The sequence below is a fragment of the Corvus moneduloides genome, unplaced genomic scaffold (assembly GCF_009650955.1).
Source record: "Corvus moneduloides isolate bCorMon1 unplaced genomic scaffold, bCorMon1.pri scaffold_89_arrow_ctg1, whole genome shotgun sequence".
In the NCBI taxonomy this organism is placed as follows: Eukaryota; Metazoa; Chordata; class Aves; order Passeriformes; family Corvidae; genus Corvus; species Corvus moneduloides.
In genome coordinates this window covers 620,727-633,678 of record NW_022436937.1, presented here as the reverse complement: position 1 = coordinate 633,678, position 12,952 = coordinate 620,727, and the positions used below count along the sequence as shown (strand labels likewise).

The window sequence follows — 12,952 nt, the reverse complement described above, 5'->3', positions numbered from 1 at the left end:
TCCAACTAAACTTTATATTTGTATCCACACACTGACAAAAAATATGCAGGATCATTAGCACTATGATATATGTATCTGCTCATAAAGTAAGTGTTATTAGCAGTAGGATAGATGTATCCTCTCATTAGCAAAACACGCATTTACCTTTCCCTATTTAGAAGCTGGGCAAGGCCATGAAATCCTACATCTGGCCTTGTTTGGAGATACTTGATTCCTCCTTGAGCCCTGGCCAAGCTTAGGAGGAACCCAAGAGGAGGATGAAACCAGATGTTCCCGCACTAGAAGTGCTGTCAGTTTGTTTATTCAGCGCTACCAAAGCTGGGCCCTCTCCCAGCGGGGTTGGAGCCTCAGCTGTGGCTGGAGGCAGCCGCAGGAATTCCCAGTGTCTGGGTGTGGCTCTCCAGTCCTTGGCTGGGACAGCTTCCCCCAGCTGATGGGTGGCCCTGGGTGATGGTAAAGTCTGAGGGTAACTGGTGCTGGATCTTGGTTAATCACTGCAGGCAATCTTTTGTGGTGATGATTAGGGGCATTGCTGAGCTGCTCCTTCTGTGAATCTTTGCTGCTTTGGACTGTAGGAAATTACATGGATTCCTTCAGTTGGTGTCTGTGTCTTTGCTGCTGACCCTGCCCACTGGCAAAACAGTCCTCAAGGGCCACATATACACATCTTCTAAATACCTGTAGGGATCGTGACTCCACTGCCCTGGGAAGCTTGTTCATTGCTTAACAATCCTTTTGGTGAAGGAATTTTCCTAATATCCTCCCTAAACCTCCCCTGGCACAACTTAAGGCCACGTCCTCTATAATTCTGAGAAGATACTGACCCCCACATGGCTAAAACCTCCTTTTAGGCAGTTGCATAGAGTAATGAGGTCTCCCCTGAGCCTCCTTTTCTCCAGGTCTCCCTATCTCCCTCAGCTTCTCCTCATCAGACTTGTGCTCCAGACACTTCCTCAGCTCCATTGTCCTTGTCTGAACACACTCCAGCACCTGCACGTCTTTCTTGTGAGTGGCCCAAAACTGAACACAGCATTAGAGGAGTGGCTTCACCAGTGCCTAATACAGGGGGACGGTCACTGCCTTGGGCCTGCTAGCCACACTATTGTTCGTACAGGCCCGGTTCCATTGGCCTTCTTGGCCACCTGGGCACTACACTGGCTCCTATTTAGCTGCTGTTGACTAGCACCCTGGTCCTTTTCCTCAGATACAAACAGAATGAAGAAGATAAGGACCAAGAAGACAATTCCAAGAGAATGAAGTAATGTCTGAAGGAGGCCAGCCCAGTGTCTTGGTTTGAAAGACAGGTGTCTGCTAAGGAAGGCAGGAGCCCCCCCTTGGAATGGCAGATGCAACCTCCCTTCCCTCTGAGTTATTATAATTTTGAAATCAAGGGGCTTTTAGGCAAAGATGTGGAAAATAAGAATAACAGTTCTTTACTAATATATATCTATATGTGTATAACCAGTCAAACAAACAACAATAACTATAGCAGTAACAGCAAACAATCACAAACCCAGTGCCAGCCTTCTCGGCTGTCAGGCCCTTTCCCCTCGGGTGCAGTTCCGCTCGCAGCCGGCAGGGGCGCTGGCGGCTCCCGGTGAGCAGGGCAGGTGCGATGGTTCCCCCGCGGCTGCAGGGGGCGCTCCGGAGCGAGCTCGGGGAGCACACAGCACTGGTGGCCTGGGATCCCGGGGAGGGATGGGACAAAAGCTTCACAAACCCCTGGGCAGCCGATCCTGGTGTCCGGCTGGACCCTCGGGAACAGCAGGCTGGAATGGCAGGCTGGAACAGCAGGGACGAGCACAAATCCCGGATGGCAGACGAGGTGTGTCCAAACAGGGGACCCCCCTGTGTAGGCAGGGAGAGCATAGCTACAACATAACAAAGGCTCGAAGCAATGGCAGGGGCAGGGCGGCCATGGCCTGGCTCCCAGCGGGGCAGGGAAGGCGGGCTTTGGGATCCCAGGGCTTCTCCAGCAGAAGGAAAAGGAGCCGAAGAAAGCAGCCTGCCTCTCTGTCCAAATGCTGGAGACTGACAGCCCACACACCCAAGTGAAACAAAAAACTAGCCAGCTCTTTTGTTTTTCTTAGCTACCCAGCCATTTGCTCCCCAGCAACACAAATGGGGAAAATTCCTTTAACAGAAAAACAAAACCCAAGAGAGCTCCTAAAACCCCAACACCCAGCAACAGTGAAAACCAGTAAAAATTCAAGTGACCATGGACCAGAATTAAGTGATTGGACTTGGGGTTCAGATGGTATAGGTATAATTGAGAGGTGTCTCTGGAGGCACCCAGCTCGAGCTGTCACCTGAAAACTATAACAGAGGGATTGGATACCTTCACTTGAACCTTCCATTCATTAGCAGGATACCAGAGTCAGAACCTTTTCCAGTGGCTGGTGTGCATCAACCTGTAACATCAGGAAGTTGTGATTCAAAGGCGTGTGCACACATGCCCAACAGCTCTTCTGACCTGCATGCACAGCTGGCAACTCAGCCCACTGCACCCAAACATGGTTCTTTTGACTTTGTACCTAAGTTGGACAAGGCAGATGTTGCTCAAAGGCCTCAAGTAGCTGTGAACATGGTGTCACCAAATAGAGCAGAAGGGACCTGACACACAAGTGCTGAAACTGATGTGTGGCCTGCTGGAAAACTGTGCAAGGCAAAGCCACTGTGCTCACAGACTATTAAATCAATTAGCAGTATTCAACATTATCAACGTTAACTAATGATACTGCCCACAGCCAGGGTCAGATTTTTGCAGAACTCAAATGCTTGCTGGGTGGCTAAGCAGCAAGGACAAAGTTTGCAGCCTTGTGTCCACAGGGCAGCCCAAAGGGCATTAAGAGCATTTGGGCATTCCTCTTTTCCTAGAAGATAATTTTTTTTTGAGATGGCTCTTGTCGCCAAAGGTACATGCAACCCTTGGTAGGCTCAGACCAAGTAGGCTTAGGTTTGTAGGCATGATGCAAGCCCAGGATTATGGCAATCAGGTCTAAACTGCGTCCAAAGAGAGATGGATAATCGAGATTCTCCAAGCTTCATCTGGGAAAAAAAAATTACCCTCAAGGACAGACACAAGCAAAGAGAAGTTTTAAAGATCCCTGAATTGAAAATCACATTCAAAAGAAACCTTGGATGGTTTCTGTTGAAAGACAAGGGTTGTCTTTTGCCTGCTTCCTGAAAATTTGGGATAAAATTGAAGATATTTACCTGGTCAGGGGAGAGGAGAAGAAAAAAGAAAGATATGAACATTTCTATTTGTCTTCATCAGTTTGCCTCATCACCCATCATAAAGCTGCTGCACATCCAGGCATGAATTACACAGTCCCTCAAGAAGGTGTATGGATCACTGCCTTGATAACACTCAGCAAGGCAAAGCTGGCACTAGTGTGCATGCCCTGGATGGCAAGCAAAGAAACACTGTGTACTAGTTTGAAAACAAACTAGTGGGAGGCACCAAATCAGAATAACAATTTAATAGGGAAATTAAGAAAAAAAAAAGAAAAAAAGGCAGAAAACACTGCTTCAAAGTGAAAGAGTCAGGATACAACCTGACACCCTGTTCGTCAGGGTGACAGTAGCAGTCCGGTAAGATGGTGGCTGCAGTCCTCCTGAAGTGGTGGATGTGGTTCTGTTGAAGCAGTGATCCTCTAGAAGGGGCTGCTCTTCCTCGGATGGTCCAGTGGTGGCTGTGTAGCTCCTGTCCTCTGGAAATCCAGTGGAAAGGGTGTCTGTGGTGTTTGGAATGTCAGATTATATCCAGGATGGAATGCTTGGTTCCTCCTTCTGGGTGGAGCATCTCACAATGGGGTAATGAGTCATGAGGCCAAGTGTTGATTAGGCTCATTAATAGAAGATGGTCCGGAGGGAGTTATCTCTGAGTCATGCAACAGGACAATGATGGGCCATTAACAGAAAGATAGTCTGGGGGGAGGAGGCAAGGAAACACTGCCCTACCTGGTTCCAACAGCTCATGAGGATGGTAATAGAATACACTGCAACCCAGGACACACTGGCTCCTGCCTTTAATGGTCAATGTCACAGGGCTCTCTCTGACTCTTTGCTCATTGGATTTGCTCAGGACTGGAGTAAGAAATACAAATATTTTTGTGCTCAGTGTGAGGAATATTCAGCAGCCACATCAAGGACTATATATAGCAAATAACTGCTATATGGACCATAGAGTATGGTGACATTTCCTAAAATTAGAGGACAGGAGACAGGTACTTACTGCCCTTCTCCTGGTGCCTGGGATGCGCTTCATTTCTTGGTGGCAGGACATAGGGAAAGACTGACCAGAAGACCTGCTGAAGCTCAGTTACTGACCTCAAAGAAACTCAGCACAAACCCTTCAGTTCTTTTGTGTGTAGTGGAGTGGCCAACCAGCAGCCAAAGATTAAATACAACTATATTTAAAAAAGCACTGGACAGAAGAAGTGAGAATGTAACCCCAGCCGGAGTTTGGGATCCAACCCGGAGAGCATTGTAAGATTCACCCCCTGGAGTGCATGCAGGAGCTGTATGGAATTTGACATAGGTATGGTTCTTTTTTTTTCTTAAATAAATAAACATTTCTGTGCTTCCCAAACTTCCCTGGCTTTACTGCTATTATGCTTCTGGCCCAAAACACATTAAAACCACATTGAGCTATCAGCTCATTTTCACACATCTTCATTGCAGGGATAGGAATCATAGTCAAGCTCTTGGATAGGGTATTTCACTGTTTAGTTTAAAAATGAAGACAATTAACCAATTGTTTAAAACCTTGGAATGAAAGTGTCTGAAACTTTTTAGTTTTCAGTTTGCAACAAAACCAGCCTATTTCTAATACCTGAAAAAATATATGTAACTAATTTCTTAATCTGAGGATAGCAGTCAGAAAACCTGAGGTGCTTCCAGACGTTTTACAGTATTTGTCTCTTTCCATTCTGCAAGGTCAATACAACTGTCAATCCTAATATACTCTGTGATCCTGTAAATAATGGACAAAACTTGGCCCCCTTCCAGGACTGGATTTTTATGGTTTTGTGTTGTTGGGATTTTTAAAAATATTTATATCTCTTCTACATTTCCTAGCCAGGTTGCGAGGATGTAAACACAGATGCTATCTTTCAGTATCTGGTGAGTGAAAATTTAGCACACTGTCCCAAGCATGGAGCCACAGGCATACTGGAGGGACATTTCCCTGCACATCACATAGCCTCAGCTGGGTAAGTACAGCCCATACTTAGCCAGTGGCAGAGATGATTTCTGCTGAATCTTGTCTGCCTCCCAAGAACTGATTTGAGAAGCAAAATCTCTAGATTTGCTGATGCAAAGTAAAAAGAAATCCCCGGTGGGGATGCCTGGGCTGGGGCAGTGGTGGGGTGGTTGGGAGCTGTGTCTGGCCCTGGGCCAAGCGCTGATGGCCACGTGTTGCCCGCAGGGAAGGCGCAGGAGGCCCTGCAGGAGCAGTACCGGCTGGGTTCACTGCTGGGCAGCGGCGGCTTTGGCAGCATCTACTCGATCACGCAGCTCGCAGATGGAGCCCTGGTGAGTGGTGAGGCCAGCAGAGGGTGGAGGAGGAGGAGGAAGAGGAGGAGGCTGGGGCACAGCGGGGCGGGTGGCAAGCTCAGCCTGCTGCTGCCCCTTGCTTGCAGATGGCCATCAAATGCGTGCTGCGGGACTGCATCTGGCACTGGTGCGAGCTGGTGAGTGAGCAGGGCCAGCGGCAGAGCCGGGGCGTGCCGGGCAGCGAGGAGCTGGGGCCCGGCGGGGTGGGAGCTGCCGGGAGCCCTGGAGGGAGAGCGGGCGGGGGCTGAGCGGGGGGCGCAGAGCGTCCCGGGCTGGGTGAGAGGTCCCAGAGCCCTGGCACGGTCTCAGCCCCACTGATGGCACCGTGCTCCTCCCGCAGCCCAACAGCGCCTGTGCGCTCCTGGAGATTGTGCTGCTGGACAAGGTGTCCACTGGGTTCCGTGGTGTCATCCGGCTCCTGGAGTGGGTTGAGTTCCCCAACAGCTTCTTGTTGGTGCTGGAGTGTCCGGAGCGGTGTCAGGACCTGTCGGGTTTCCTGGTGGAGCGGAGGTTCCAGCCCAAGGAGGAGGCGCAGGGGCTGTTCGGCCAGGTGCTGGAGGCCGTGCAGCACTGCACCAGCTGCGGGGTCCTGCACCAGGACATCAAGCCCGAGAACCTCCTGGTCGACCTGGCCACCAGGCAGCTGAAACTGATTGACTTTGGCTGTGGCGCCGTCCTCCAGGACACAGCCTACACCCAATTTGCAGGTGAGCCCTCCCAGGGGATGCTGCTGGGCATCTCGTGGCCCAGCCTGGGTGTAGCACCGGGGCTTCCCCCTATTGCTGCCAGGCACAGGATTAATTCTTGAGCCAAGCTGCTTTTGGGTGGGGCTGGAAGGGGACTAGCTCGCAGCCCTGCTGACAGCCTTCAGCAACCACTCTGCCCTGGGCTGGGGCTGGAGCTGGAGCTGGAGCAGCCAGCCCAACAACACCATGGGAATAGAAGAGAGGGGGGTCAGACACTGTGCATCGGCTGGTTTGGTATGCAGGCGAGGGAGGGCTTGGACTGCTCCACTCCCCTTGTTTGCGTTGGCTAATTAATGTTTCTTGGGGACAATGCAGGTGGGAAGGATGAAGGCATGTTTTTTTCCCACCCCTGGATGGGTTTTTCTTTTGCATGTGTCTCGGTTTTGAAAGACAGGTGTCTGCTAAGGAAGGCAGAAGCCCCCCCTTGAAGTGGCAGATAAAACCCCTTTTCCCTCTAAGTTATTATATTTTGAAATCAAGGGCCTTTAGGCGAAGATGTGGGAAATAGGAATAACAGTTCTTTACTATATATATATATATATATATGTATATAACCAGTCAAACAAACAGCAATAACTATGGCAGTAACAGCAAACAATCACAAACCCAGTGCCAGCCTTCTCGGCTGTCGGGCCCTTTCCCCTCGGGTGCAGTTCCGCTCGCAGCCGGCAGGGGCGCTGGCGGCTCCCGGTGAGCAGGGCAGGTGCGATGGTTCCCCCGCGGCTGCAGGGGGTGCTCCAGAGCGAGCTCGGGAAACACGCGGCACCGGTGCCCTGGGATCCCGGGAAAAGGATGGAACAAAGGAGCTTCACAAACCCCTGGGCAGCCGATCCCGGACTCTCAGGAACAGCAGGCTGGAACGGCAGGCTGGAACGGCAGGCTAGAGCGGCAGGGACGAACGCAAATCCCGGGTGGCAGGCGAGATGTATCCAGATGGGAGAACCCCACGGAGGCCCAGGCAGGCAGGGTGAGCAGGGCTACAGCATAGCGAAAGCTCGAAGCAGCAGTGAGGCAGGGCAGCCAATGCCCGGTCTCCAGCAGGGCAGGGAAAGCGGCTTTTGGGGTCCCGGCGTTGTTTCCAGCAGGAAGAAAGAACGGCCAAAAAGAAAGAAGCAGCAGCTCCTTTCTCTGCAGCTTCTCTCTCCGGACGGTCAGAGCGAACTGACCCCACACCCAGGTGTAGACAAAAGGAGTAGCCAGGCCTGCCCCACTCCCCTTTTTGTCTTTCTTAAGTACAGCTATTTGTCCCCTAGCAACATGCATATGGGAGAAAATTCCTTTAACAGGAAAACCTAAGACTAAACTAAAACCCCAACAGCATGTCATGGTGGGGCCTTCCCAGGGCTACTGCTGCCCTCTTTCAACACCTGTGGCCTCTTTTCCAACCCCAAGTTTGTACACAAGTCACAGGTGCTGGTGAGAGGGCAGCGGGTCACCCTGTGTGCCACTGGTGCAGCCTCCATGTGCCCAGGGATGCTGGGGCGAGGCTCTGGGAGCAGCAGCATCCCCTGATGGACTTGGTCTGTGTTCCACAGGACCCCTGTTCTACAGCCCACCTGAGTGGATCCACCACCAACGCTACCACGGCGAGGCAGCGACGATCTGGTCCCTGGGCCTCCTGCTGTACCACCTGGTGGTGGGGAAGCACCTGTTCAGGAGGGGCCAGGAGATCATCTGGGGATGGATCCTGTTCCCACAATGGCTCTCTCCAGGTGGATCCTCATCTCTGCAGCACGGGGGGAATACCAGTGCTGGGAGACAGCAGCGGGCTCAGGGGCATCCCACTCTGGCAGCTCTGAGCAGGTGGCACATGTCCTGCTCTCCTGCTGTCCTCCAAAGCACAGAATCCATGGGGAAGTTTAGGCACAGCTCTGGGCACACCCAGCATGGCCTGGACACGGGAATGGGGGAAAAAAAGCGGACGGGATCCTTCTCCAACTGACTGGCTTCTGGTTTCTAGTTTCTCTCCCCAGAGTGCCAGGATGGTATTAAGAAGTGTTTGTCTGTTGCATACAGGTAAAACCTTATAAAATGAAGGCCCTGTTGCCTTCATAAAATCATGACTCAGGCCTGTTACTTCTGCTAGAGAAGGACCATGGGAAAGAGGCATAGCTGAATTAGAGGTAGAAAAACATGCTGTGTGATTGTCGTGTGTTCACCCAGTGGTGTGTGGTGATTGGTTGAATTAAGCTTGTTGTGCTTTAAAGCTATATAAACAGCTAAGAAACTATAAAAGACGCTGTGTGGTATTAAAGATAAGCTTTTTGCCTTCTGAATGCAGTTGGTGTGTGTGATTCATGAGTGTCGTGTCTGTCTCAACTGTGACATCTGGTGACCCCCGACCAACGTGGAATGCCAACTCTATGGCTGTATCACGCAGCCGAACCACGATCAAGTGGCTGGAGACAGACACTCAGCAGATGAGAATGGCTGTAAAGCTGTGATAAGCTGTCCTTGGTTACAATGTTTTCTATTACCATCCTCATGAGCTGTTGAATTCAGGTGGGGTGGTGTTTCCTTGCCTCCTCCCCCCAGACTATCTTTCTGTTAATGGCCCATCACTGTCCTGTTGCATGACTCAGAGGTAACTCCCTCCAGACTATCCTCTATTAATGAGCCTAATCAACACTTGGCCTCATGACTCATTACCCCATTGTGAGATGTTCCACCCAGAGGGAGGAACCAAGCATCCCATCGTGGATATAATCTGAGACTGAACACCAGAGAGGATCCTTCCCACTGGATTTCCAGAGGACAGGAGCTACACAGCCACCACTGGACTTTCTGAGGAAGAGCAGACCTTTTTCTACTGGATCACCGCTTCAGGAGGACTGCAGCCACCATTCTACCAGACTGCTGCCACCACTCTGCCTAACAGATTGTCAGGTTGTATCTTGACTCTGTCAGTTTGAAACAGTGTTTTCTGCCTTTATTTTTGTTCTTTTTCCTTATTTTATTTCCCTATTAAATTGTTATTCTGATTTGGTGTCTCCCACTAGTTTGTTTTCAAACTAGTACATAAGCCCAGGCTGCTACTACTTATTCAACCTGTTTCAAAGGTGAGCTGCTGAGAGGATAAAAATGGGATCCCAAGTATCTCAGAAAGAGGGATCTATTGTAAATATTAGGACATCATTGCTAGCTAAACAGGGTATTGCTAGCTAAACACTCTGCAAGTGCATTTAGTGTGAATGAGACTGCCAAAAATTTGATTATTACCTGGAGGGTGGTGTTGAAAACCTTGAAAGCTGTAAAAAAGGAGTGAGACTTGCAACAGCGGAACTCTGCGGATGTGGAGGGTCTGAGAGGGGTGAAGGAGCAGAAGGGAGGGGTGGATGGCTCCACGGCAACATGCACGGTTGGAGCCAGCAGTGAACTGTGTGGCAGAGTGCCAGCCAAGGTTGGTCGTGAGCCCTGTGCTGAAAGTCCTGGAGCAGGGTGCCCTACTCCCCCCACTCCCATAAATCTGCTTTATTCACCCTTGCCTGCGGATGAGTGGAGCGATGGAGCAGTCCCTCGGCTGCCGCCCGCTGCACCGCTGCAACCGAAATGGCCCAGGGAGCGCCCCTCCCCACCCCCCACCCCACAGCAGCTGCTCTGCAGGATGCCTCTCCCGCCACAGCTTCATTGGTAACAGCTGCTACACAAGCGGCTTTTCCGCTGCCAGCTCCCCAGTGGTTCAGGAACATTTTTAGCTTTTGTTAAAAGTAACTCCTATTTTCAGTAAGCTGTGAATTTTGACAGGATTGTTTATTGGAAATATTCAAGGCTAAGTGGTGTGGATGTACTGTCTTTCTGCATGCCAGTAGCATTATGTAATTCTTTGCTTTGAGGCTGCTCAGCAAGGTTTGAACTTCTCCAACAGAAATGCTTATATATTGCATGATTGGTACAACTTGTCAGGTAAAACGTATACTGCCTTTTTAAGAATTTTGACTTGAAAGTCTGACTGGACTGACTTAATACTGAATTTTTCCTGTGTTAGAAACTTGTGTACTGGGAAAAGTATTTCCTTTCCTGGTGCCCTCAGACCATTACCTTTCATTATGTAGCCTCTTGGAAAGTTTGGTAGGATCCTCCTTAAAAATAGCAATTAGCTCTAAAACCTGATGTTAACACATTGCATGATTTACAAGGGTTGTTGAGTGAGGCCCATGCTAGGTTTTAGCCATTCATCAATCAAGCATTCCTTTCCTCACTCCCACATTACTGTTATCTCAGAAGTTATTTATAGTTCTCTACTGCAGAGGTGGACAGATTTCTACTGGCTCTGGCATTTAATTTTATTGTGGATCGTTCATTATGGACAAACATGTAACAGTTTTTTCTAATAGGTACAGCTATTTAATGGCTCAAGTGTAGTTGTTCTTCCTTGCCACTTATAAATCAGAATTAGACTTCATATCAAAACAGCTCAAGTGCTGTGATGGACTGGAAAAATGACTAAAAGTGACACTGCTTTACAAAACAGGCTTGCTTTCTGAGTATGTGTTATCTGCTCAGTAGCTGAAATTTTTGATATTCTCTATTTTATGGAAACAGGCAAACAGTGGAGTAAACAATAGTATACTCCTTTAGAATCCTCTGACACCATGGCTTTGTAGCTGCTTATATACATGTGTCAGTTTTATATGCTCACTGATTGTTGGGAAGGATGAAAGTTTGATAAGAAAGTTTCACAGGGATGTAGGCTTGGCAGAAAGATCTCTGAATGTAGAAACTGAGAATGAGATAGAAATGAAAGCAAGTTTTGATATAGAGTAAAAGATGTTTTGCTGAAACACTGATCACTGAATAACTGAGAAGGCAAAGGTTGGAGATGAGTTGGAAGGAGATTTTTATGATTACAGCAAAGGTATGTGACCACAAACAAAGACATGTTTTTTACCAAGTAAATGTGTCTCAAGAAGAGCATAAGTAAGTAGAAAACATGTTTTACCAAATAGAGAGCTATCACAGGCAAACAAGAAATGTTGATGTAGCAAGAAGAAGAGAAGTCTGAGAATTTTCCATTGTAAGCTTAAATTGTAACTTACTTACTCTTGTGATTGGATAATAATGACTATAATATGGTGATGGTAGTAGCTATGATAGGCTACAGGCAAATGTAAAGGTATTGTGTATGGTGCTTACTGGTTGTTATGTGTTAAGATACTCTGCAAAGAAAAGTATAGAATGCTTTGTAACTTGAAAAGAAAGCGGCTTAAGGTATGCCTACAGCTGTAGCTGGCAGCTGTAGGGCTGGCTCTGGATACCCACTCCCTGAAATGCTGTAACTTCGCCTGTGCAATAAACAGCTTTCAAGAGAGCCGCCTCAAGTCCAGACATCCTTCATGAACACTTCTAAAACTGACCTAACAGAGTTTCATCTGCAAAACGCAGAGCAGCATTATATGACTATGTTCTCAGTATTTTATCTTTACCCTTAGTAGCCCAAGGTCAAATCTACCATACTGACAATCACAAAAGACCTGTCTTGCCATCCCCATCACTGCGTATCACCAAGCTGAAGAGGGCAGTGGGGAGAGACAGGCAAGCCCTGGCACCCGCCCCATGTGGGGGGCTCAGGGGACCCATTCAGGGCTATGCAGCTCCATTCTTGCATACTTTTTCAAAGTGCCTTTTTAAATTAATGAGAACTGAGTTGCAGGGCATTTGTTCCACCTGAAAAGGAAGAGAGTCTGTGGGGAGAGATAAGACAGAATTGGGTTGGGAGCTGTGGGATGCACCTGCAGAGGCACATGACAGCACAAAGAAGCACGTGGCAGCACAGAGAAGCTTGTCTCCACCGGACCTTGGGGGGAGGAGGTGTCACACGACAGACCCCTATGGAGAGGAGCCTGCTGGGAGCTGACGGACAGGTAAACAGCGAATGATCATCCCATAGAAGGAAGAGTGTTGCTGATGTGGCAACACGGGATAGGTCACAGGGTAGTGTGGATTAGCATATACGGAAATACTGTGCCTTAGAAAAGTGTGTAAAACCAGTTCATTTCTTTGAATAAAGGATTCCGATTCCCTGCTGGTCTGGGTCCGTGCCTCAATCACTGACAAGAGTCCAGCTTCCTGCTTCCGTCCTACTCTTCCTTTGCCTTCCCATGTTCGTGGTGTGGGAAAGGTTGCCAGTGAGTTCTAACTCACAGCTTGTTAACACCTTGAGCACATCCACGATATTTTTTGGCACATCTGAGAAATTGCCAGAAATTTAGTAACTGTACTGTGTCCTATAAACTGCATCTTAAAAGACCCTAACAAATTTATGCTTATACCAGAAAACTACTGAAAGACATGCAATGTTGTCATTTTTTTTTGGAATACAGCTGCAGATTGGAAAATCCTGCAAAATTGTGCTTATACCAAAAAGGTCCTGACTGTGAAATGATGTTTACAGTAATGTTTCTTGTTACCATGAGGTATTCTCACAGCTGAATTATGACAAATCACGATGTATTTGCCACACCTTTGTGATCTCTCCAGTACATCCATGTTGCTGTTATTTCATTTACAAATCAGTTGTCTGCTTGCTTATTGTTTCTTAACTGGTATGTGACAAAATTTTTGGTAGCTTTCTTGCACTGATGAAGTCAAGATGAGTTACATTCTGCCGTAGTTGACACCTTTAAAGGAACACTCTCTACTCGGACTTT

The 12,952-nt window shown here is 48.5% G+C and overlaps 1 protein-coding gene and 1 long non-coding RNA gene across 2 annotated transcripts; both read left to right on the top strand.

Moving 5' to 3' along the window:
• The first annotated feature begins 3,298 nt into the window (after positions 1–3,298).
• On the top strand, positions 3,299–4,406 carry LOC116439055. The gene is made up of 2 exons (XR_004238024.1): positions 3,299–3,428; positions 4,013–4,406. It is a non-coding gene; the product is annotated as an uncharacterized LOC116439055 (long non-coding RNA).
• A 121-nt stretch (positions 4,407–4,527) lies between these two features.
• LOC116439020 (serine/threonine-protein kinase pim-1-like) lies at positions 4,528–8,581 on the top strand. The gene is made up of 5 exons (XM_032098073.1): positions 4,528–4,543; positions 5,432–5,538; positions 5,646–5,696; positions 5,900–6,266; positions 7,841–8,581. Exons 1-5 carry the CDS (start codon positions 4,528–4,530, stop codon positions 8,245–8,247), a joined length of 948 nt encoding a protein of 315 aa, XP_031953964.1. The 3' UTR covers positions 8,248–8,581.
• The last annotated feature ends 4,371 nt before the right edge of the window (positions 8,582–12,952 follow it).

Coding starts and splice junctions, on each gene's coding strand:
- LOC116439020 (XM_032098073.1), top strand. Junction 5,539..5,645: donor AGCTCGCAGATGGAGCCCTG/GTGAGTGGTGAG, acceptor CCTTGCTTGCAG/ATGGCCATCAAATGCGTGCT. Junction 5,697..5,899: donor TCTGGCACTGGTGCGAGCTG/GTGAGTGAGCAG, acceptor CTCCTCCCGCAG/CCCAACAGCGCCTGTGCGCT.